The sequence below is a fragment of the Sarcophilus harrisii genome, chromosome 4 (assembly GCF_902635505.1).
Source record: "Sarcophilus harrisii chromosome 4, mSarHar1.11, whole genome shotgun sequence".
In the NCBI taxonomy this organism is placed as follows: domain Eukaryota; kingdom Metazoa; phylum Chordata; class Mammalia; order Dasyuromorphia; family Dasyuridae; genus Sarcophilus; species Sarcophilus harrisii.
Genome location: NC_045429.1, coordinates 269,950,022 through 269,974,673, shown reverse-complemented (window position 1 = coordinate 269,974,673; position 24,652 = coordinate 269,950,022). Strand labels below are relative to the sequence as shown.

Sequence of the window (24,652 nt, the reverse complement as noted above, 5' to 3'; positions counted from 1 at the left end):
CATTTTACAACCCTTGTCATTAGGAAGAACTTCCTAATAGTTTACTTGGATTTTTTAGTGGAAAGCTCACTGGATTGGGAAGCAGAGATATGAATTGGGATCCTGACCAGGGTTGATTTAGGTTACTAAATTAAAATAATTTCCAAGGTTCCTCCCAATGCTAAAAATCTATAAATCTGTTATTCTGAAATTATCAGGACTAACTCGGCAAAACTTAAATTTAATTTGAGGAGCAAAGGCTTAAAAAACTCAAATGTCAATTTAGTAGATAATAATTCCTGAGTCCCTTAGGCTCGCTTCTATCCAGGCTTCTTCTCCTACAATGGTCAGTGTCATGAGTTAGTATTTCTCTTAGTGCAGAATCCTATTTTGAAATTTGGGGGAGAAAGACAACAAAGACAGAAGAAGACCATCACTTCTTTAGAGGAGCTTCCAATTTGAGAGAGGAGATGGAGTACCCCAGTCAGGGAACTCTAGCCAGTGGGGGAGAGGGATTCACATAGGCACACTGCCTCACATACATATACACACACGTACATACAGTGGAGGAAAAAACAAATAATGTGATAGGAGAAACACGTTCTTCATACTTAGGCATAGGACTGGACCTGTGATTTCATTGATGTAGAAAATATCCTCTCCAAGCGTAGGTCTTTATAACTTATAGCCCTGAGAAAGAGTTCAGTGACCTGCTTACGGTCACACAGCCAAGATGGTTCAGAGTTTGGACTTAAACCTGCGTTTTCCAGACCAGCTCTCTACTTGCTTTGACACTACACCTTGCCATGAGCAGGTAATTTTAGTTGTATGCCACAGAGGCAGTCTTCTTGGGAAGCCTCAATCTGGATGGTGATCTTCACATACAAAGAAAAACAGTGGCTAGGGGTCAGGGTGCCAGTACAGGAGATGCTTTCTATTAGCTAAGAGAGTTTGGGGAAGAAGAAATAGACTACACTAAAGCTCAGAAGTGGGTGATTGAGTGGGTAAGGATCAGGTTTGCTGGGTCAATTTTGCTTGATGTTCAGTTGTGCTCTGGTTGCAGTCCTGATGCCAAAATAAACATGTACTTAGAGAGTGAACTGGATGGAAGCTGATTCTGGAGAACTTAGCCAAGGAAAGCTAAGGGAACTCCCTGCAACTGCTAGTGGGCATTTGATACTTGGGAGTCATAGTTTAGTTTCATTACATTGTTCCTTTAAAAGAAATTGATTGTGTGTGTGTGTGTGTGTGTGTGTGAAATTTGTTACTCTTTCATTATTATGGAAAGTGCAGTGAATTTGGGGTTGATGACCTGGGTTTATATCTTGACTTTGAAGCTGACTAGCCATCTAACGGAGCTTAACCTCTGATTGCTTACTTTTGTGATCTGAAAAGTGGGAATAAATAATGAAATATTGCCTGTCAAACAGGGATATTATAAGAAAAATTCTTGACAGACTATAGAGCTCTATTCAATTGTGAGTTACAGTGATAAAGTCAGAGCTTTAGCGGTCTTAAAGGGTCTCTATTTCTCATGTGCCAGGCTGCCTCACCTCCAGGCTCTCATCTTTCAGCTGAAACCGCTCTCTCTAGAGTAACTAATGATCTCTTAATAGCCAAATCTAATGGCCTTTTTCAATTCTTTTCCTTCTTGACCTCTGTGCAGACTTTGACTTTATTAATTATCCTCTTCTCCTTGACACTCTTTCCAATCTAGGTTTTCATGGCACTATTTTTTTCTTGGTTCTCTTTCTACTCATCTCAGTCTCCTTTGTTTTCCCTTGACTCTTTCAAAGGGCTTTTAAGGCTTGATTTCCAAAATCTGTGGGTGTCTCACAGGACTTTCTCTTGGTCCCACTTCTTTCTCTATACTGTTTCACTTGATGTCATCTGTCCCCATATATTAAATTATCATTTCTCTGCTGATGATTCTCAGATCTGCTTATCCAGCCCTAACCTCTCTGTTGACCTTCAGTCTTCCATCCCCAACTACTTATGAAACATCTCAACCTGGATATCCTATAGATATGCCCAAAATTGAACTCACTCTCTTTCCCCACAAATCTCTCCTTCTGAACTTCCCTTCACATCCTCCTAGTCATCACAACCTAGGTGTCCTTGACTTCTTACTCTTTTACCCCCTCCCTGCCACCACTCTCTCCTCATATCCAATCTATTCCTAAAGTCTGATGTTTCTACCTTCAAGTCATTTCCAGTAGACTTTTCTTTTCTGACATTCCTGCTTTCCTGGTGCAGACCCTCATCATTTCTCACCTGGACTGTTGAAATAGCTTGCTGTTTGGTTTCCTTGTTTCTGTTCTCTCCCCCATTCCAGCCCATTCTCCTAATCAACTACCCGAATGATCTTCCTCAAATGCAGATCTAACCCTGTCAACTTTTCCCCTCTCCTCACTTCATCAACTCCAGTGGCCCCCTATCAATTATAAATAAAACCTAAAATCAAATATAAAATCTTGTAGTCAGTATTCACAGTTCTTTATAATTTGCCTTGCCCATCCCGTGCCAAACCACTTCCCACCATCTTTTGAGTCTTCTCATACTTTAAACTTCCCTAAGCACTTTGCAAGGCAGTGACATGGGCCTCCTTGCTGTTTCTTGAGGCTGACACTCATCTTTGATTCTGGCCATTTTCACTGCCTGTTCCCCATGCATGGAATGTGTCCTTATCTTTTTCTTCAGGGTTTCCTTTCTTCAAGTCTCAGATAAAATACTTCTCCAGGAAGCCAATCCCAGTCTTCTATCCTTCTGGTATCTTTCTTTCTTTGTTGATTATCTTCAGCTTATCCTATGTATAGCTTGTTTGTACAGAGTTATTTGCATAGTTTCCCCATTAGGCTGTGAGCTCCTTGAGAGCTGGGATTGTTTTTTGTTTTTTCTTGATATATATCTATCACTTAGCCCCATGTAAAAGACCTAATAGGCCCTTAATAAATGCTAGTTCATTGATTGGTTGACTGTTTTTACAGCCTATAAAGGATTTTAACTATGAATTAGTCCAATTATTTCATGTTAAAAGATGGAGATACTGGTATTTTACTTCCTAACCTTATAACCTCTAAGGAAAATTTCTTTCTTGAATGTTATATCTCAGTATAGGATTTAATTCTTGTTAGAGAATTCTGATGTGTGAATGAATAGCTGATCAATGAAAGTATAGAAGAGGATTTGGAGCTTTTCAAAATGATGCATCCCATTGCCTTCCTATTTCTCCATATGATTAATAGGTCCAGGAAGTGGTTCTTTGGGTTTCTTCAGTTCTTTTTCTCTCTCTCTTTTTAAGCTAAATTAAAATTTTTTTCCCAATTAACTAAAATCTCTCCTTCCCTTCCCACCTTTCTCAACCCTTATTGGAAAAAGAAAGAAAAAGAAATCCTAAGTAACAAATTATTTATAAACAAACAAAACAGATTTCTTCATTGGCCATGGTTAAAAAATATCTCTTATTTTGTAAGACTCCTGACTCCACCTTGTTGCCAGGAGAAGAATGGCATTCTTCATCATGAATCTCCCAGAATTGTAGTTGATCATTGTGTTAATTAGAGTTCCCAAGTCTTTCGTGGGCTCCTTTAGCCTATCAACATGAATACTTTGCTTTTGTTTCTATTTAGTGATTTATCCTGGTCAAGGTAGGAATAATACTTGACCCTTAATGAAAAAGGAAGTGAAAGAGTTGGTCCCCTTCTGGGTGGCAGTGGAAGCACTTAACAGCAAGCTCAGTGAGTACTCAGCAGCCTCTTACAGTGAGGGGGGGATACAGGAGAAAGCTGGGGAGGGGGGAAGTGTAGGGTACAGTGGAAAGAACTTTTAACTTTGGAATCCAAGGACCTGAGTTCAAAATCTAGGCCTATCACTTACTATCTGAGAGACTTGAGGCAAGTTATTGCCTGTCTCAAAACTCAGCTTTTGATGGTTTCTAAGATCCCTTTCAGCTCTAAATTTTGGTCCTCTATTTTTTTGTGTAGTAAGGTACTGTGATGCTATGTTGCAGTGCTGTCAAATCCAAGTAAAAAGAAATCTGAAAACTCACAAATTAACATTATCAACATTGTATTGTATTTTTAATTTATCTAGTTCTACTTTTCCCAAAGACACTTTAATCTGATTGGGCTCATTTTGCTGTGAAAGACTATAGGGATGTCTGACAGGGCTTTTGCTTTTATGATCCTTGTGATCTTGTCTGATAGGCACACAGTTAAATACTGACAAAGGTTATATATGATCTGTTATGAGACTGTCTTTAGTTGATAAAGGAATGATGCAAAAAAAAAAAAAGTTATGAAATCAGAGGAAAGAGTAATTACTAAGAATTGGAAAGTTCTTAAAAAGGGCTTGTGGAATCTTGATTTGCCATGTACCTTAAGGTTGGCTAGGGTTTGGAGAAGCACAGTGCTTTTACAAATTCTTATTTCCTGGATAAATATTTCTTTGCCCTGCTCTTTTTCTCTCTATCCTGAGACTACATAAGTGAATCTAGCTTTTGGTCTCTTATTTCTTGACTCACAAATTTTTCCAAAAAAAAAAAAAAAAAAAAATTTAAAAATCCAGAATAGAAGGTAAAATTTCTGCTTCCCTCTCCAATTCCATGCCCCAAATAGATTCATTCATCCTGCTACTTACCATCCTCCATATAGTTTTCAGTGTATTTGGCTTTCAACAAGGACCTGTTTCTGTAGGTCCAGCCTCAGCCACCTCAGCCACAGCCACAGCCTCAGCCACAGTCTCAGGCACCGTCATCCAACAAGCGGCCAAGCAACAGCACGCCTCCCCCTACACAACTCAGCAAGATCAAGTATTCAGGGGGGCCCCAGATTGTCAAGAAGGAGCGAAGGCAAAGCTCTTCTCGACTAAACCTCAGCAAGAACCGTGAGCTACAGAAGCTCCCTGCCTTGAAAGGTGAGCAGGTATACCAGGTGGGCCTAGTGTCAGGGGACTCTGGGCATGGGGCATTGCTGGGCTTGAGGATAGATGTTGAAGGTTGGATGAAGTTGCTTAAAGATGTATGAGATTTGTGGGGACTTAAGTGGTGAAGGTGACTAGAGGATAGGTTGGATCTCTGATAGGGTGGACCTTGATGCTGTCTGGGGCTCTTGGCAGACTCTCCATCTCCGGAGCGAGAGGAGCTCTTCATCCAGAAACTACGTCAGTGCTGTGTTCTCTTTGATTTTGTGGCTGACCCCCTGAGTGATCTCAAGTTTAAGGAAGTGAAGAGGGCAGGACTCAATGAAATGGTAGAATACATCACACACAGCAGAGATGTAGTCACGGAGGCTATTTACCCGGAGGCTGTTATCATGGTGAGCATGGAGGGAAGGTTGGGTGTCACCGCCAAGAATGGGGTAAGGGCCTTTGGCTGCTCTGACCTGGACTCTGTCCCTCAGTTTTCAGTGAACTTGTTCCGGACGCTACCACCATCATCCAACCCCACGGGGGCTGAGTTTGATCCTGAAGAGGATGAGCCCACCCTGGAAGCTGCCTGGCCCCATCTGCAGGTAAGGAGGGTTCAGGAGAAAGGGGAGGCAGCTGTGACTTAGTGGTCTCTTGTCTCAGATTCTGGGATAGTATAGAGAATTATGGACAACTCTTTCACTGGTCCTTAGGTGCTTATGGAACTTTCAACTCCTTTCCTTCACAGCTAGTCTATGAGTTTTTCTTACGTTTCCTGGAGTCTCCCGATTTTCAGCCAAATGTGGCCAAGAAGTACATCGACCAGAAGTTTGTCCTTGCTGTGAGTTCCCAGGATGACTGTTTCTTATTTTGTTTCTCATGAACTAGAGCATATCTCTAGTTGCTCTTGTCCCTCTGTACTAAACATGTCACTATTCCTTGTACAAAAAGCGATGAAAGGGATTAAAAAAACTTAAGGGACCTTACCATGTGATGGTATACACTAACCCTTGTGATCAGAATGATCAGGGTCAAATTGAGATTCCTTTTGACTTCTCAGGGATGCTTGCTTGGTCCAGGCCTCCCATTCTGGGGCTTATTTCCTTAGGATTCCCTGTTCAGGCCTTCCTCTGATTTCTCCGGTGAATTCTGACTTTATCCCACTCATTTTCCCTAATTTTCCTCAGCTCCTTGACCTGTTTGACAGTGAGGACCCCCGGGAGAGGGACTTTCTCAAGACCATTCTTCATCGCATCTATGGCAAGTTCCTGGGGCTTCGAGCTTATATCCGTAGGCAGATCAACCATATTTTCTACAGGTAAAGAAAGAGCACCGTGGCACTGAAAATTCTGGGGCTATTAAAGGGACATGGGGCAACTAAAGCCTTCATACAGATAGTTGGGTGATTTTTCTCAAGAAAATTGGATTGTATCCCTATATTTATGCCCACCTGCATTTTTGATTTCCTTCACAAGCTAATTGTACAATATTTCAGAGTCTGATTCTTTTTGTACAGCAAAATAACGGTTTGGTCATGTATACTTATTGTGTATCTAATTTATATTTTAATATATTTAACATCTACTGGTCATCCTGCCATCTGGGGGAGGGGGGTGGGGGGTAAGAGGTGAAAAATTGGAACAAGAGGTTTGCCAATTGTTAATGCTGTAAAGTTACCCATACATATAACCTGTAAATAAAAGGCTATTAAATAAAAAATTTTTTAAAAATTAAAAAAAAGAAAATTGGATTGTAGGGGAATATGGGAAAGGATCAGAACAGGTAGAGGTACATCATGCATGTGGCAGAGATAATTGTTAGATAAGACCAAACCTGTGCCTCCTTTGCTTCTAGGTTTATTTACGAGACAGAGCATCACAATGGAATTGCTGAACTACTTGAAATTCTGGGAAGGTGAATGAGGAGTCCCAACACTTGCATGGGTGAAACCAAGGGCAGGATGAGGGGAGAAGGTAGTATATTGCACCATAGATCACTGCTGCAGTATTGAGAATATTCTTTCTTTCCCACTTAGCATTATTAATGGCTTTGCCCTGCCCCTCAAAGAGGAGCATAAGATGTTCCTTATCCGAGTCCTGCTTCCCCTACACAAGGTCAAGTCTCTGAGTGTCTACCACCCTCAGGTGAGCTGCCTTTCTCCCCTGACATTGCCATACGTGGGTTTCTTCATGCTAGCTAGGTCTTTTATAGGCACTCTTGAGCTGGGGGAAAAGACAAGTCCTACTGAGTAGAAAAAGAAAGGCTGAGCAAGTCTCTGCTTATTAGAGAGTGCTTTCTGTAGCTCTTCAAATATCTCCTCACCTCATCCTGCTTCTACCTTTGAGCTTTGTCTTTGGATATTCTCCAGTTGGCGTACTGTGTGGTGCAGTTCTTGGAGAAGGAGAGCAGTTTGACTGAACCGGTAAGTGATCTGCAATCTTGGCTAGGTCCCTCACAGCCACATCTCCCCTCAACCTCAAGGTTTTCTATGCCACTATCTGATTCCCATGTAAAAAGTTTATTCACTCTCGCAGGGGGCTCCTAGTTTGCTACAGACATGGCTCATCCCAGGGATTTTCATGTCTGTTGATAGAGATGGAGACTTGTACATACAGAGCAAATAGGCTAAAAAGACAGTAGTATATCATGGTGGAGACTGAGGAGAGGTCTGAAAAGCCTGGGGCAAGGGAACAAGCATGCAGAAATTTGATTTGTTCTCTTCTCAACTTATAGGTAATTGTGGGCCTCCTAAAGTTCTGGCCTAAAACTCACAGCCCCAAGGAAGTAATGTTTCTCAATGAACTGGAGGAGATCCTGGATGTCATTGAGCCCTCTGAGTTCAGCAAAGTGATGGAACCGCTCTTTCGCCAGCTTGCCAAATGTGTTTCCAGCCCTCATTTCCAGGTGAGTCTGGAGCCCTGCATCCCCCTGCACACCCATTTCCTCCCAAGCCAGATACTCAGCAGTACACTGCTCTCTTCCTCCTCTCTAGGTTGCAGAACGTGCCCTCTATTACTGGAACAATGAGTACATCATGAGCCTGATTAGTGACAATGCTGCACGCCTCCTGCCTATCATGTTCCCTGCGCTCTACAGGAACTCTAAGAGCCACTGGAACAAGTAGGGCTTGAGGTGGGAGGGAGGGGGCAAAGCCAGGGGCTCCTAGGGCTCGGAGCCCTCCATGAACAGTGTTTGGTGAGGGTGCACAGGTGCTCATTGGGCCCTCGAGGAGAGCACAAAGGAGTCAGGGTGTTAGTACAAGCAGGCCCCCATTATGACACAGCTCATTCTCCTAAATGTAGGAGCAAGCTGTGTGTGTCCTTTCTCATGCTATCTGTAGATCAAAGGGATTGGACCCTATGATCTGTAAAGTCTTTCTAGCTATAAATATGGCTTTGTGGAGGTTAAGAAAGCTTTTTAAATGGGAAAATGGCAGTTATCTTTGATAGGATCATAGATTCTGATCTGCAAGGGGCCTTGGAGGTCACATCATCTGATTTGGTCCTTGGTGAGCATTTATCAGGGAGATAAAATTTGTAGTCATGGGAATAGATGTTCATTGCCTACTCTTGTGCTGGGCCTGATGCCAGGTGCTGGTAGAAAAGTTGGGGGGGGTGGCCTCAGGGCGAGTTTTGGATGTCAGTGTCTCGGCCTGTTCTCTTGGGAGTACAGGACTATCCATGGGTTGATCTACAATGCCTTGAAGCTGTTCATGGAAATGAATCAGAAGCTGTTTGATGACTGTACGCAGCAGTACAAGGCTGAGAAACAAAAGTGAGTACCTGACCCCAGGGTTTTACCTCTTCCCCCTTCGCTCCCTCCCCCCAGCAACTGTTTTGTCTCCACAGAGGCAGATTCCGACTCAAGGAACGAGAAGAGATGTGGCACAAGATTGAGGAGCTTGCCCGGCTCAACCCCCAGGTAAGCTTCATTCTACCCTTTAACCAGACCTTTTTAAGGTCCCTTCTTGGGGCACAGAGGCCCAAGAAAGCTCTAGCCCTGAGCCAGATCCTCATTTCTCCGCCTCTCCTCCTCTATAGTACCCCATGTTCCGAGCACCACCCCCACTTCCCCCTGTATATTCAATGGAGACAGAGACCCCCACAACCGAGGACATCCAGCTCCTGAAGAGGACGGTGGAGACAGAGGCGGTGCAGGTGGGTTGAGGGAGAAGAGCTGCTGCCAGGGAGCGTGTCTGTCTCCTGGCCAGCCTCAGCATGACCATCTCCTGGCGTTGCTTTTCTCTTCTTCTAGATGCTGAAGGATATCAAAAAAGAAAAGGTGCTGCTTCGGAGGAAGTCAGAATTGCCTCAGGATGTGTATACCATCAAAGCGCTGGAGGCTCACAAGCGGGCTGAGGAATTCTTGACAGCCAGCCAGGAGGCACTCTGACTTACCTCCTCTTTCTCACCCAGGGCCACTGCCCAATCACCCCTGGGACACTGCTCTGGCCCTTCAGCCCTGCCCCCCCCCAGCTGACCTGGGGGTAGGATGGGGGTGGGGGCACCAGCTCCCTAAAAACAGGATACTTGGGTCAAAGACTCTCACTGTGGCCTGGCCTCCCCGTGACTAGTGTAGACATGCCCTGGAGATGCTCATTGTTCATAGCTGGGATGCCCCCTGTGCTGACTCCCATTCTCCAACCTCCCAGGTGTTTGGGGCCAACTCTGAAAATCTCTTTAAACACTCCTCCCTCCCTCCCACCCTTTCCCATCTTCACTTGAGTTGAAGATCTCTACTGTATCTCCCTTTCTCAAAGGGATCTGTAAAGATCAGCAAAGAGCTACAGACTCAAAATTGCTTTTTACCCTCCCCGCCCCTGCCATTGAGGGCCAGGACAGATGGTCTAGTTGTGAGGGCTGGAGGCTGAGGCAGAGTAGGTGAAGAAAGGCTGGTTCCTAACCACCAGACTCACAGGCGACCCTGCACATCTCCTAAAGGGGGTTGGGGGTAGAATCACTGAGGCTCTGTAATGTATATGCCCTGTGACCTTGCCTGACCCAGATCAGACTGGGGGTGGGAAGAGAACCCACAGAGAGTTGTACGTCTGAAGCCTCACAGGGACCAAAGGGTGGGAGGGGAAGAATGTATAAAGAGACACTACCACCTTTTAGTCCTCCTTTCTCTAAGCAGCAGTCCAGGGATCACAAACATTGAAGGGACCACCCTAGGCCTGCTTGAATCCCTGACCTGCAAAGCCCCAGAAATGGGGTGAGAGAAAAGGGTAGCACCTTAAGGTTCTTCCCCAGCTTCAGTTGTCCCAACATCTATTTATTTCTTTGTACCCAAGGCCAGACCCTTACCTGCCTCACATTGGCACCACTGGGGGATTGGGGTGCTGGGGCACAGATGGCGCCACTGTTGGCTGTGTACATAGGGTGCTTTATTCTCTGCAAAGTGTTACATGCTAAGGTGGGTTGGGCTTGGGCAGATGTCCCCATATGTACAGAATTGAATAAAGTGGATCTCTGGAGAGAAGTCCGAGTTTGCCTGTAATGTGGAAGGGAGTAAGAGGAACAAATAATTTGGGACCAGGAATTTATCCAGTTGTGTATCAAGATGGTACCAGGTCTGGAGTTGGGGGAAAAGGAAACAAGATTGTTCTCAGTGGTAGTCACTTCCATGTAGAGGTTGCCTGTCGAGCCTGCAGAGTCTTCTGTACCACATCCTCCCACTGGGCATCTGAAATCTCCTGGGCCCAAGCAGGGACTCCTGGGGCAGGCAAACTTACTCCAGCCATCGTCCGTTTCACCAGCTCCACGTGTTCTAAAACCGCATCCAAGTTTCAGTTAGGGAACAAATGAAACTGGCCTATCGACAGCTTGCTTGCTGGGAGGGGTGGGACAGTCCTGAGGCCTCAGACTAACAAAGTTCCCCAAAATTAAACCACTCCACAGAACAACTGACTCCTTTGGTTTCAGGGTTCACTACTGCTAATGATAGTTCCTGATTTACTTAGGATTAAGTTCTACTCCTAATTTTGGGACAATTTAGACATTGTCATTACCTGGGTCCATGGGTATGGAGCTTCTGCTGCTCAGTGCTACAGCTCCTTCCTCTTCCTCATCTTCACTCTCTACAGGAGGATCAGGCAGGTGCAGCCCCAGGGCCTTTAAAACAGAAAGAATGGGATAGTAAACTGGCTGTCTGGCCCCCAGCTGCACATCCTTCCCCATTCAGCCCAGAACTACCATAAACACCACACCTGGATACGTTCCTGAATGTCAGTGACCGCATCTTCAATACCTTCCACTGGTGCCAGTTCTACTTCTTCTTGCTCGGGGTCCTGATTCAGAGGCTGGTAGGAATAGTCTGTCGGGCCTGACCCCAAGTCTTCAGGCTCTTCCTCAGGTTCTTCACTGCTCCAATCACCTGTGCCATCTGTGGGGCCCTGGTGCTGCCCCAGATCTTCATTCTGGTTTGGGAAGATCCGCTCAGGACCCATCTTATCTTCCCCCAGAACCACAGCTGCCATGCAGGCCCGGACTGGGGGAGGGGGGAGACAGGGAGAAAGAGGTTTTGGACCAGTTAGGCCCATTTCTAGTTCCTCCCTCAGATCTTAAAAACAAGTCTACGTCAGCCCATTTCCCCCTAACTTCATCCTCAGCACTGCTTTCCCTCCCCTCCTTTGGGGCTCTGACACTCCCCGTTCTCCTGAAATGGCTCCTCACCAACATGCCCCTAGTCCTCCCCTCCGCACAACGCCAGCTGCCAAACGAGGTTTGGCTTCTCTCGGGACATTTCTTAAATCTCTGCCCCTCCCCATTAGGTCTCAGCTGGGTCCTCCTAGGGATGATTGGCCTCCCACTGTAGGTGCTCCCTCCTCCGGTTCTCCTCCTCCCCCCTCCAGGAGCTCCCTCTTCTGGTTCCCATCAATATGGTGTCCTCCCCACTACAAGGGCTGCCTCCTCTGGTCCTCCCAATATGGTGTCCTCCCCACTCCTGGTGCTCCCTTCTCTATTTTCCCCACTCCAGGGGTTCCCTCCTCGGGTTTCCCCCTTATGTGGTGTCCTCCCCACTCCAGGAGCTCCCACCTCTGTTTTCCCCAATATGGTGTCCTCTCCACTCCCAGAGCTCCTTCCTCTGGTCCCCAATATGGTGTCTCCCACTCCGGGGGCTCCCTCCTCCGGTCCCCTCCCTAAGTGTGTCCTCCCCACTCCAGGAACTCCCTCCTCTCGTTTCCCCCTTACGTGGAGTCCTCCCCACTCCAGGAACTCCTCCCTCAGGCTCTCGCTGTCTGGTTTCCGCCCCCCTCTTCTTGTTTCCCCCCATGTTGTTTCCTCCTCTTTCTAGGGGCTCCCTTCCTCCGACTCCCCCCCGGGGGGGGGTCTCCTCACCCCTCTCTGGGAGCTTCCATCTTCTGGGTTCCACATACGGGAATCTCTCCTCACCCTACTCCTCGGCCCCATGTGCAGAATCCCAGCCCCCACCCCTCGGGCTCCCCCACGGCTGAAAGAACTTCACCTGCTCCGAGCCCGCGGCCGAACCCGCACTCCGACTTCCGGGGACGGAATTGTGGGATCGAATTACACGTTCCTTCAGCCCCACCCACTTCTGCTTCCCACTCCTAATTGCCCTAATGATTGACGTGGCCCGGACGCCCTACCCGCTTTCGGGACTGAGAATGCAGGACTACATTACCCAGATGTTCCTAGACCATCTTCGTGTATATAGCCGCAAGAAATTCGGTTTCCTTTCCTCTCGCCTCTTTTCACGCTACGGACTACATTTCCCATGAGGTTTAGGGAGCGTTGCTTGGAAGTGCGCACGCGCAACCCACTGCCTGACCGGAACTAGAGAGCTCACTTGTGTTTGTCTTGTTGGGACCGGCCCGTCGGTTAGAGCGGAACCGGATTCAGCCTGCTGGGAGCTCGCGGACCTGCGGGCCCCGCCCCGGCCCGGCCTGGCAGGTACCAGGGAGCGGGGCCTGATGGGAGGAGGGTAGGGCAGAATTGGGAGGGATCAGGACGTTGGAAGGGGGGAGGGGCATTGAGTGAGGGGATAAAGTGGAGGAGGGGCAGGGAGGGGTCACTGAGGTGGGGAGGGAGGGGGCCCTAAGGTCGGGGGAGGAGAGATTGGATTGGTTTGGAAGCGAGTATTGTGAGACTAGAAAAGGCCAAGAGTGCGCTTGGAGGGATGGAGGGGGGAAGGGAGACAGTCTGGAAGGAAGGGAGGACAGGGCAGAGTGGAAGGAGGGAGATCCTGAGGATTGTCGTAGAAGGGTCTAGGTAAGTGCATGAGGGACGCAGAGAGGGCCGGGAGGTCCCTCGGGCTTGGAAGAAGCCTCCGCCCCCGAGAGCTTGGGTTGTCCTTGTGGAGAACAACCTGTGTTTTCCTTTTCCTCTGGGGATCGACGTGAATTGGTTTTTTTTTTTGTTGTTGTTTTTTAAGTCCTTTTGTCTTCTGTGGGGATCGTGAAGGGGAGGGAGGAATAGTGATGACTAAGGGTCGTTTTCTCTTGGATCCGACAGCTTCTTTCTTTTGCAGAGATAGGGAGTCTATATTTGGGGGAGGGGGGTTGCCCTTCGGCGTTGTCGTATTAAGACCTGAAGAGGTTTGACCCTCGGCGAGCTGGGGGGAGGGGAGTATTGTTCCTCCCCCGGGCTTACGTGTGCCCCAGCCCCGGAGCAAGCTTGCGCCTTCCATTAGGGCTCCTTGGGCGAGGGAGGGATGATGTACTTGAACCCAGCCCGCTCTCTTTGGAGGTTGCAGTGCCACCTGGTGGGTGACCTTTCTTTTTGTCACTGGATTCTGGGCAGCTCCTAACGCCTTGAATGTTTCCGGAGATGGTGGGTGGGGAGATTTTTTATTTATTTTTGTTTTGATCCAGATTCTGATTTCTATCGATTCTCGGAGCTGGAAAGGCCCTCTGAGAGTCATCTAGCTCAATACGTACTTGAACAAGAATTCTCTCCACTAGATGCCTAACGGGGAATCGTCGGAATGACTAATCCTTCTCTGCTGCATATGCAGATCCGCCCGCAGTTTATATAATATGAAATTTGCTTAGGGCGCCGAAGGGTTAAATGATCTGCCCAGATGTTATATAATGTGAGCATAGATTCAGAGGGAGAAGGGATCTTAGAGGTGCTGTAGCTTCTCCCTCCTTCATTTTTCGGATGAGAAAATCAGGGGCTTGCCCTTGGTCAGACAGATGATAAGTTAAGTTGGAATGTAATCGACCATAATTTCACAAAATGGCATTTAATTTTCTCAGGTTTCTCGGGTTCTTGCCGAACCATGATAGCTCCTATAGGACAGTTTTAAGACTATGTGCGTCTCAAAGGCAGTGTCCAAATGCAGATGCTTCCGACTCAAAAGGCATATCATATCAGTTGTTTTCTCATAGAAACATAAATTGTTATCATTACCATCTCCTAGTTGCTGCTTAGTAGAGGCTTGTTGAATTACCTGCGTGCTTTATTTGGTAGCGTGTCTGAAGGACTTCAGTGTTTGTGACCAGGTCTAATCTTTGCTTTTCCTATTTACCAGATTCCCTCAAGGGCCCGGTTGGGGGAGGGGTGGCAGCAGTTATTTTCTGCCCCTCAGACAACATGGCTTGGCAAAAGCCTGTCCCTACCCATACTCTTGACAAGCTTGAGTTCCTGGTCCTGGCCAGGTTCGACATTCATCTGTCAGGGGAACTCCTTGTGCCCATGGGGAGTCCCAGGTAGCTCCGATTACAGAACCTGGTGGGAGCTGCCTATTATTGCCAAGCTGCCCTTAGTTATACTGGAGTTTCCTGAGTCTGGGCACATTGTGTCCTCTCTAAGGTACAACCAGGACAAGGACCCTGGAGAAGGAGATGGGTGTCTTACCCATTCCACGGACCTGAAGCTTTTTTTCCTGGAAGCACCCATGCCAGACTGTAGCGGTTGTCTAGGCTGGCTAGGTTATTAATAGCCCCTGGGTATTTCAGTGTCCCTCTCCCCACTTTAGAGAGTGCCCTTTAAGAACTTTTGGCACTTAAGAAGCTTGGTAACAGGCAACAGAATCTGTTTCTTATCTCTGCAGTTCCTAGCTGAGGAGTGTACTGAATCATTCTAGGAGCTTTTCCCCATCTGGGGACAGTATCTGGGCCCCCTGGATCCCTGGAATCCCTAGATGTTGAGCCTTTGGTCAGTGTATCCTATACCAAGGAAGAATTAGGTCAGGGGAGGTGGGGGTAGTCACCTGGACTATGACTGATCTTTTCAAAGAAGGATGATGTGGGAGGGGTGCCAGAATAAGTGTTAAGACAGAGGTAGTCAAAGCATTCTGAATTGGGCTTAGCTCTGGGGACAGAGGTTTCGTCTAAAGGCCTTTTACCTGTAATTGCACAGGTAGCAGAGACAGCAGGGCAGGCTGGCCCTGCTGTGCGGGCATGTGTCGGTAGCCACATCAGAAGGGAATGTTACGGTGGACGGTGCACCTGGAGGGCGGGCCCCGCAGGGTGAATCACGCAGCAGTGGCTGTGGGGCACCGGGTGTATTCATTTGGAGGATACTGCTCCGGAGAAGACTATGAAACATTACGCCAGATTGATGTACATGTCTTCAATGCAGGTGAGTTGGAATTGCCCTGGGTGCTCCGAGAAAAATAGGAATAGGGAAGATGAAAAAGGCAGAGGGTTAAAGTTTGACAGATATCATCATTCTAGGAGGAGGGAGAAGAATGGTGTTTTAATCCTAGATCCATGACATAGGTGGATGGGGAAGATGGGGAGGCCAGGAGGGTCACAGGTCTGAATGGAGCTATGCCTACAGTGTCTCTTCGTTGGACGAAGCTGCCCCCAATGCGGTCCAGTGGACAAGCTGGGGAAGTGCCCTACATGCGTTATGGACATTCAGCCGTCCTCATCGATGACACTGTCTACCTGTGGGGTGGACGCAATGACACAGAAGGAGCCTGCAATGTGCTCTATGGCTTTGACATCAGTGAGTATTGATTCAGCTGCTGAACTTGTACAGATTGTGTACATATCTTGAGGGGAGGGAGAAGGGAAACTTAAAATATTAGGAAGGAGGAATGAGAAGACCCTAGAGGACAAGGAAATAGTGAAAAATATTGACCACTTAAGACTCTGACATTCCCTGCTCTTCTTTAGATACCCACAAGTGGTTCACACCCAAGGTTTCTGGAACAGTGCCGGGGGCCCGAGATGGACATTCAGCCTGTGTCCTGGGCAAGAACATGTATGTCTTCGGGGGTTATGAGCAACTGGTAAGTCCATGAGGGAAAATGGAGGACACTGAAGAATATATATGGAGAAGGATGTGGAATTTGTAGGAGGCCTTCACTTGATTGTTAGACTTTGATGGTAATAGGAAATAACTTTTTTTCCTTCCTCTCACTTCCATTTTCTTTCTCTATGCTTGCTCGCTCTCTCGCTCTCTTTCTCTCTCGCTCTCTCTCTCTCTTTCCTCCATTTAGGCTGACTGTTTTTCCAATGATATCCATAAGCTGGATACCAGCAGCATGACATGGACCCTCATTTCTGCAAAGGTCTGTACTTTTGTATTCTCTTTAGATATTTTTTTCATTCTTGGACCAACAAATCATACAATAAACGGAGAGACAGTATTCCTTAAAGCTCTTACATTACCCTGAACTTTGCCAAATCCCTTTTTTTCCTTTCCTTTATTACTTATGCTTGGTTTCCACTTCCATTCCAGTGGAGGACTTGAAAACCATAAACAATGAAAGAATAAAGACTAGAACCTTTGTTTTGGAAGTGGTAGAAAAAGATCAGAGTTGTTCATTTAGTAAGGTTGGAGCGGGAGGAATAGTCACTTTATTTCTTTAAACATCCATTCCAGTTCTTCTAATGAATCTTCTCTCTATTTCTACCTCTTCTCAGGGCACTCCTGCACGATGGCGGGACTTTCACTCAGCCACAATGTTAGGCAACCGCATGTATGTTTTTGGGGGTCGAGCTGACCGATTTGGACCTTTTCACTCCAATAATGAGATCTATTGTAACCGAATACGTATCTTTGACACGAGGGCTGAGGCCTGGTTGGAGTGTCCACCTACCCCACTGTTGCCTGAGGGCCGAAGAAGCCACTCTGCTTGTGAGTATCACCCCCCCACCCAAAATTCCTTTCCTAAACCTCTTCTTAATATTCTTTTCCATTTTCAGTTGGGTATAATGGGGAGCTGTACATATTTGGCGGCTACAATGCAAGGTTGAATCGGCATTTTCATGACCTCTGGAAGTTCAACCCAGGTAAAGGTCCTAGGATATTGGAGTGGGCAAATCCATAGAATAAGACTGTAGGGATGTCCAGGGTCAAGCAGGGTGAGAAGAGTGGCTCCTAAGTATTTGGCATTCATTGAGGGAGTAGCTGGAACAGGGGGTTGAATTTGGTGTTTTCTACAACTTCCCCTCAGTGTCCTTTTCTTGGAAGAAGATTGAGCCTAAGGGAAAGGGGCCCTGCCCCCGCCGGCGCCAGTGTTGTTGCATCGTGGGAGACAAGATTGTCCTCTTTGGGGGCACTAGGTCAGGATGAGGGGTGCAGGGGAGGGACTTTTGGGATCAGGGAGGGACATAAGACCATAATACTTGCTTAAAGGGGTTTTAGTGGAATGTTCATCTCCTTATTATGATTTTTCTCAATACCTATAGTCCTTCTCCTGAAGAAGGCCTAGGAGATGAGTTTGATCTCATGGACCACTCCGACCTACACATTCTAGACTTTAGTAAGTGTTTCCATTCCCCAAACTCTTTTGCCAAAAGGGACTCATTTCTAGGGCAGGGAAATCAGTGCTGTTCTCTTTCCTAAGCCCCTGACTCTCTTTCTACCTTAGGTCCCAGCCTGAAGACCTTGTGCAAACTGGCTGTGATTCAGTATAACCTGGACCAGACCTGTCTGCCCCATGATATCAGGTAGAAGAGAGAGGACAGGAATACCTGCTCCTTCTATACTTAGTTTCATCCTATCCTGTACCACTTATATAGTACTGTCTTAGGTACTGTGGAGTTGGTGAGTGTGGATGCAAGCACATTTAGCTTAGCCAGTTTGCTGATAGTCTTAAGGAGAAAATGAGGCAAGTGGATATCACTATAGTGAGCTTTTACAACCCTAGCATAATTATAAGCAATATAAATTGTTCTTTGCTTCTTCCTTCTTGATTGCTTACATCAGGTCCATGAATACACTTTTCTCCAGGTGTTCAGACATTTGAATGTACAAACATAAACAGTATACCAGTACAGATGTGGAGGTGGGGAAAGTGGGTTGTGTAGTCTTTACTGATGGGTGGAGTTCAATTGCTATTAAGCCTAGGTTTGTGTGGAGGAGGGAAGGAGTAAGATGTTGATCTTTTAGGAGCTTTGAAGAATTGGGTTTAATGTAAGAGGATCTATTTCTTGTTCGGTTTTCCTTAATCCAGTCTCTTGCCTTCTTTGCCCTTCCCGGTTTTGCAGGTGGGAGCTGACTGCCATGACCACCAACAGCAACATCAGCCGCCCCATTGCATCATCCCATGGGTAGGGGGAAGCCTTCATTGCCTTCCCTACTGATCCTGCTGCTGTCCTCACCACCCCTTCCCATCATTTGCGAGCCTGCCACCATGGGCCCCTGGACTTTGTTCCCCTGCAGCTGGAGGTGCTGGACTAGGGATTTTTTTCTGTGCTGTGGACTTTTGGAGGGGCAGCTGGGGGAGTACCGGGGCCCTCCCCTTATCTCCTCTCCCCTGGGGCTCAAGCCCTTTCCCTTTGGTGCTCTTTCCCATCCATCTCATCTTTCCCTCTGATTGTTCCTTAGCATCTGCCCTCTGTTTGGGGCATCCACATATTTTATGGGGTTTGAGGGAGGGAAGGTGAGGAAGCATCAGTATCTTAAGTATAATTTCACTGCTTCCTCCACCTTCAGGAGAAACCCTTAGCCCCACCTCCTTAACCCTGCCTGAGCCATGAGTGGTGTCCGGGAGCTAAGAGGTATAGAGCTATTGAATTGAAGTCCTCTCTTCACCCTCCTTGGGGACAGGGGTGCCCATCAGGTGATCCCTTCCTCCCCTCATTCCTGACCCACTTACCCCTTCCAGGTTGTTACTGTTCCCTGAAAACCAGCCAGCGCGGATTTTATAAAAATGTGTACAAACCCAAAGCAGTGTTGTCTGTTTGTGGGGCACACGGACAGTCCTTCTGGAGGGTGGAAGGATGAAATGGAGGCGGTAGGTTTGATGCCCCCTCCAAAAAAGGGAGAGCAACACGCTGGGGAGAAGTCACTGCCTTTCGGAAGGGAAGGGACTGAGATCGGAACTGGACCTTCAGCTTCTCATCAAACTAGAGCCAATCTGTCACCAAAGCCAGTCAGTCTTTATTAAGCGCCTACAATGCGCTAGATGTGGATGCAAATAAAAAAGTGAGACAGTCTCTGCCTTCAGGGAGCTTACCTTCTACTGGGGGGATACAATATTCACTAATAAGTAAGTGCCAGATCTATGCAAAATCAATCAAAGATTATTTTCAGGGTACCAACAACTGAGAATAATGGAAAGACCGACCCCTGGGAGGATGTGGTACTCAAATGGACCTTTGAAGGTGTGCAGTGTGGGGTGTGGGGGAAGGGGAAGTGGGTTAGCATTCCAGGTATAGAGAACAGACTGTGCAAAAACAGGGAGATGAAATATGAAATAAATACATTGGGAAATAGCAAGTAAGCCAGTTTTGATGGAATGTAGAACATGTGAAAAGGAATTAATATGTAATCAGACTGGAAAAATAAGCTTCAGCTACATTGTGAAGGACTTTTAAATGCCAAAAGAGAGCTTTGTATTCTAGAGGCAATAGGGAGTCACACACAGCTTTTGAACATGGGAATGACATGGTTTTCAAAATGTCATTTTAGCAGCTCTGGGAAGAGATGGCTTGGAGAGGAAGAGATTGGATGTAGGAAGACCAATTAGGCTATTGCATTAACCTAGGAGAGAAATGAGTCTGTCCCAGGCTGTGGCCCTGGGAGTGAAGGAAAAGGGATAGAAGAGATGTGGATGAAGACTGAATAAGACTAACTGGTTGACTGGATATGTAAGAGTCGGGAGGGGGAGGGGGGAGGGTGGAGGGAAAAACTTAGCTCATCAGAAAAATGGTGGTGCCCCCAACAAAATAAGGAAGTTGGATGGGGTACTTTTAGGGAGAAAGGTCACAAAATTGTTTGAGGGGGTCATTTAGGTAAAAATGAATTGTCCTTCAGGCAGTTGAGGATGTGGAACTGGAGCTCAGGAGAGAAAGTGGGGGCTGAATATGGAGGTTGGAGGAGTCATCTGCAGAGAGATGCTCATGGAACCCATGATGGTAGAGGAGGCAAGTCAGAAGATGATCTTGCAAAGGAGTCTGAAGACTGGCCTGCTAGGAAGGGAACTGCAATAGAGCAGTCTAGAGCTTTGAAAATCTAGGAAAAACATAGCCAGGAGGAGGAGATGCCAGTAGTGTAGAAGCATCTGAAGAGGTCATGGACTAAGAAAAGGCCATTGGATTTCACCACAAAAACATCCTCTGGAGAACAGTCTCTGTTGAATCCTGGGAACAGATGGTAAGGTGGAGTGGGGATGAGAATATTTTCTTAGGGTTTGGATACCAGAAAAGGATAAGATAGTTTGAGAGTAGTAGGGTCAAGTAAAGGCCTTTTAAAGTTAAGAGAACAAGTATTAAGGGCCTACTATGTTGGATACTATACGCTTTACAACTATTGCCTCAGTTGATCCTCACAACAACCTTAAGAGGTGGGTGTTGCTGTTATCCCCACCTCACAGTAGTAGAAGAAATGGTTGTGATTTTGCTCAAGGTCACCCAGTGACCGAGGCTGTATTTGAAGTCTTCCTGGTGCTCTCAGTTCACTGTGTCAAGGGGGGAAGGCCAGGGCTTAAGGAGAGAATCGACTGAGGATTGGGAGCGGATGGTCCTCAATGGAGGATTGGGAGCGGATGGTCCTCAATGGAGTACTGGATCAAACTGAAGGGCTGCCAGTGGGCACCATGGGGAGATGACCTGCTTGCAGTGAGGCACGGGAGAGCTCTCCTTAGGCAGCCTCGGCCTTTCCCACGGAGTTGACATTTTGACAGGACAGGGGGAAGGGGAGGGGCGGCGCCGTGTCGGTGACGCTGGGTTCGGACCAGAGGTCACACACGAGGTGTGAGGACTCATTTGAAGAGGACAGGTTCAGCTGCCGTGTAACAACAAATTTGCGGACTCGGGGGTGGGGGGGGGGGGGGGGGGGGGTTGGGTGTCATTTCCTCCAGGTGAATGGGGCCAAGAGCTTCAAGCAGAAAAGCACGGACTTGGGGACAGAGGGCTATACAAGGCTGAACCGGGAGACCCCCGTGTGGCCCAACGTAGGTGACCTGCCTTCTCACCTGCCCACATGGGGCAGTTCCGGCACGGGGGCTGGCACAGGGACCAGAAGCCTCCGCCCCTCTCTACTCCAGGGGGCCTGCTTTGAGTTAAAAGGTCGTCAGGCGCCGAGGGACCACACCTACTCTAGCGCGCAAAGCCCCGGCTTTGGCTCCGCCTAGCGAGTGCGGGGCCGGGCCTACTTCCGGCAGACGCTTCGTTCTGGTGCTAAATGCCGCCGGAAGGGGCGGTGCTTCGCGGGCCGCGGCGGAAGTGGCGCCGGAGATGGTCCGAGTGGCGCTCTGAGTTTGTGGATGCCGTTGCCGGACAAGTCGCGCAGTTCGATGGCCTGCCCCGGCCGGCCTCGGGAGCCCGGAGGCGGCGGTGCCGAGATTGGTGGGTCTGGGGATAGCGGGTGGGAAACCTGCAACCTTAGCGTGGAACGGGGGGTGTGAGTGCACGAGGAGCGGGACCCGGGTGGGCGCAGGGGGGACCGGGCCGGGGCCCCCCTGAGCGGCCGCCCTCTCTCCGTTGCCTCTTTCAGATGTGGCCGCCATGTCCTTTGAGGAGCTCTTGGAGCTTCAGCGCCGCGTGGGCACCAAGCAGTACCGGCAGCTGGTGACGGGCACTCGATGGGAGGATCAGTCGCGGAGGGCGGCCCCCGCTCGTGGTCACGGCGCCGCAGAGAAGCACAGGTGGCGAGGGGCGGGGGGACCCGGCCCGGCCCTGCCTCCCCAAGCAGCCTGGGCCTCTCTCGGGGTGACAGCGCAGGCGCGGGGGGGGGGTACACTGAGTGGCTTTACCCGGCACTCCCCTAATTCTCCCTTTCTGCCCCTCTCAGGCCTCTGGAAATGTCTTCGAAGACTCGAGTGCCGTTTCTGCGGCAGGTCGTTCCTGTCAGAAAGAAGGTGCGATCCCGTGAGCAGACAAAAGTCGGGGCTCGGCCGGGATGAGATTCCCGCGGCCGGCTGCTTGGGCTGGGACAGAAGGAGGATGGGGGAGATCCTACTTGTCACTCAATAATACAACTCAGCCATGACTACCATTTATCTTACCTGTGATGTATTTTTCACTCCATCACCTTCTGTTTGTTACGTTGCTACAGATCCTTACTATCATCTGCCTGGATCCTTCATAGTTTCCTAATTTTGTCTTGTCTTGCTTCTATTTCCTGTTTCTACGATGCATCCTTTACACTGATATCAGACTTAATATTTTCCCTTTGGAAAAATCCACTCGTGTCTTAGAAATCTTCGGAGGTTCTCTACTACTGCCCCATCGAGCAAAAAGTTCAGGCTCTTTTACCTGCCATTCAGTGCCTTTGATAAACTGGTACCATTATATATTCTATTAATATATTGATATCCTATTAATTCTATTCTCTCTATTTTATGCATTCTATTAAGGCATAAAACACCTAAAGAATTGAATCACTCTGTCTCCAATCACACTATGCTTTCGTTCATGCTGTTCCTTGTGCTTAAAATATCCTTTTTCTTTTTATCTGCTAAATTCCTACCCATTCTTTAGACAGGACTCTTAACTTGGAGTCTATCAAGTTTTTCTTAAAACATTTTCAAAAATTGCATTTCAAATACTTGTTTTCTTTGTAATCATGTTCTTTCTTGCATTTAAAAGCATTCTGAGAAGCGGTCCTTAGGATTCACTAGACTGTCAAAAGGGTCCATGACATAAAAAAGGTTAAGAACTCCTCCTATAGTGTGTTATCTCAAAGTCTACTTCCATCCAATCTTTTCTGACACATAATCTGCTCTTTCACCTTATTTTCTAGTCTGTCTTCTAAAAGTTATATGAAGTAACTTTAGAGACTTTTTCTAAACTTTGTTATTTCCCTCAGTGCTATATAATAGCCACTTAATGGGTGAATAACAGTTTTCCACAGGCTGTTTGGGCAAGATAGGAGGTAAAGGCTGATCTTATTTTTCACTCCTTTTGATATTCTTCACAGGTGGCCCGGGACCCTCGATTTGATGACTTGTCTGGGGAGTACAATCCTGAAGTGTTTGAGAAGACATACAGATTTTTGAATGAATATCGTGCAAAGGAAAAAGAGGTGCACACAGGGACTAGGCTTTGGGAGTGGAGGGGGAAAGTAGGGTAAACTTGAGCCTGGATTTATGGATAAGAGGGATAAGAGGATACAGGTTATTCCTAACTCTGGTCTCAGCTTTACAGCTGGTGGCAAAGCATCTAAAGAAGAGCAAGCCAGGAGAAGAACAGGAAAAACTGAAGCATCTGCTCCATAGAATGGTGAGTAATAAGACTTTCAGACATATCCTCTGTATGATTCCTCTCCTTTATGGAGTCTGATATACTTTCACCATTTTTCCTCCTAGGATCAGCAGGAGGCTGCTCAACAGGAGCAGCAGCGGCAGCAAGAGCAGCGCCTGGCCCTGAAACGTGAACAGAGAGCCCAGGCCCAGCAGGGCCATAGGCCTTACTTTTTGAAGAAATGTGAGTAAATAGCCTTCCAGGCTTTAGTGTGGCTATTGTGTAACTGATTGAATAGTGAAATGGTAAAGCTCATGTGGAGAAGGGCCCTGCTAGTAGAGATAGTGAAAGACTTGTGTGTAAAAAACAAGTCTTTAGTAACAGGTATTAGGTTTTAGGTGTTGCTTTTATCTGAAGCAGGGTTCAAGAGGAGAAAATAAAAGAAAGGGCTTTCTGATAAGAGAATGTTACAAGGGACTCACATGACTTTATGGGACCATACAGAGTGAGAAATGCGCTAGGCCAGCACATCCCTTTGGGCCCTTAAAACAGTAGCCTGTGAGATCTTGCCATAGCTCACATTTTCCCCCGATTCTTCTTAATATTAGCTGAACAGAGGCAGCTGGCACTGGCTGAAAAATACAAGAAGCTAAAGCGAAGCCAGAAGTTGGAGAGTTTCTTGAGCAGAAAGAGGCGCCGAAATGCTGGAAAAGACCGAAGATGGCTTCCCCTGGGCAAGGACTAAATGAAGGGGCAGAGCTGGTCCTTTCCTGCTCCTTTCCAGCTTGGCCCCTTTCTCACTAAGCAATACCTGTGAAGACAGTCTTTTGTGTTTCTGCTTTTCTACCCTTGGTTGAATACTGGGGCATCAGGATCTGGGGCTTTGTGGCAGTGGATAGATCTGGTCAGCCAAAGTGCTGCTGCTGTCTAGCTGGGGTTTTGGTTAGTCATTGAGGCAAAAGGAAGAAAATACTAAAGACTGATAGGCTTAGTCTGGCTCCATATGGATTCCTCAGATAAAACTCGGTTCCCTCTCTTCCCTCAGGGAAGGAAGTACCTTTTCAGGGGGAAACTTTAATGCAAAAGGAAGGAGTGTGAGGGGTTGGCAGTGAGTAACCTGGAGGCTGTACCCTGTTCCCTTGGCCAGGGTTAAGAAAAGGCTCAGGAATTCTGTACTTGGTGCTAGGGTACTGTAAACACTTCCATAAACACTTGATCACA

General features: G+C 47.4%; 3 protein-coding genes across 13 annotated transcripts in view; 2 read left to right on the top strand and 1 right to left on the bottom strand.

The window, feature by feature from the left end:
- The window catches only part of PPP2R5D (protein phosphatase 2 regulatory subunit B'delta), an 18,376-nt gene extending 8,014 nt beyond the window's left edge, over positions 1-10,362 (top strand). The window contains exons 3-16 of the mRNA XM_031964820.1: positions 4,674-4,893; positions 5,095-5,294; positions 5,379-5,489; positions 5,633-5,725; positions 6,072-6,202; positions 6,739-6,798; positions 6,920-7,028; positions 7,253-7,306; positions 7,618-7,788; positions 7,877-8,004; positions 8,557-8,658; positions 8,733-8,805; positions 8,925-9,041; positions 9,139-10,362. Coding sequence (XP_031820680.1) covers positions 4,674-4,893; positions 5,095-5,294; positions 5,379-5,489; positions 5,633-5,725; positions 6,072-6,202; positions 6,739-6,798; positions 6,920-7,028; positions 7,253-7,306; positions 7,618-7,788; positions 7,877-8,004; positions 8,557-8,658; positions 8,733-8,805; positions 8,925-9,041; positions 9,139-9,276 — 1,707 coding nt within the window. The 3' untranslated portion in view covers positions 9,277-10,362. The remainder of the gene's footprint in view (positions 1-4,673; positions 4,894-5,094; positions 5,295-5,378; positions 5,490-5,632; positions 5,726-6,071; positions 6,203-6,738; positions 6,799-6,919; positions 7,029-7,252; positions 7,307-7,617; positions 7,789-7,876; positions 8,005-8,556; positions 8,659-8,732; positions 8,806-8,924; positions 9,042-9,138) is intronic.
- MEA1 (male-enhanced antigen 1) lies at positions 10,246-12,756 on the bottom strand. 6 transcript variants are annotated; one of them, XM_012549070.3, is made up of 4 exons: positions 12,526-12,756; positions 11,090-11,370; positions 10,892-10,994; positions 10,246-10,650 (listed from the first exon to the last, which is right to left on the bottom strand). In XM_012549070.3, the coding sequence occupies exons 2-4, from the start codon at positions 11,357-11,359 to the stop codon at positions 10,499-10,501; spliced, it is 525 nt and encodes a 174-aa protein (XP_012404524.1). In that variant the 5' UTR covers positions 11,360-11,370; positions 12,526-12,756; the 3' UTR covers positions 10,246-10,498. The 6 variants fall into 6 exon arrangements, with proteins under 6 accessions (XP_012404524.1, XP_012404522.1, XP_012404523.1 ...); XM_012549068.3 differs by lacking the exon at positions 12,526-12,756 and adding an exon at positions 12,349-12,483; XM_012549069.3 differs by lacking the exon at positions 12,526-12,756 and adding an exon at positions 12,222-12,333.
- On the top strand, positions 12,662-24,652 carry KLHDC3 (kelch domain containing 3). 6 transcript variants are annotated; one of them, XM_031964825.1, is made up of 15 exons: positions 12,662-12,794; positions 15,207-15,428; positions 15,630-15,800; positions 15,971-16,086; positions 16,297-16,368; positions 16,724-16,937; positions 17,006-17,092; positions 17,257-17,365; positions 17,492-17,565; positions 21,744-21,894; positions 22,041-22,107; positions 23,169-23,273; positions 23,396-23,470; positions 23,557-23,674; positions 24,040-24,652. In XM_031964825.1, exons 2-15 carry the CDS (start codon positions 15,275-15,277, stop codon positions 24,174-24,176), a joined length of 1,650 nt encoding a protein of 549 aa, XP_031820685.1. In that variant the 5' UTR covers positions 12,662-12,794; positions 15,207-15,274; the 3' UTR covers positions 24,177-24,652. The 6 variants fall into 6 exon arrangements, 5 of the variants coding, with proteins under 5 accessions (XP_031820685.1, XP_003769120.1, XP_023358785.1 ...); XR_001121046.2 differs by lacking the exons at positions 21,744-21,894; positions 22,041-22,107; positions 23,169-23,273; ... (1 more) ...; positions 23,557-23,674; positions 24,040-24,652 and adding exons at positions 17,674-17,752; positions 18,293-18,473; positions 18,913-19,243; XM_003769072.3 differs by lacking the exons at positions 21,744-21,894; positions 22,041-22,107; positions 23,169-23,273; ... (1 more) ...; positions 23,557-23,674; positions 24,040-24,652 and adding exons at positions 17,674-17,752; positions 18,293-19,243.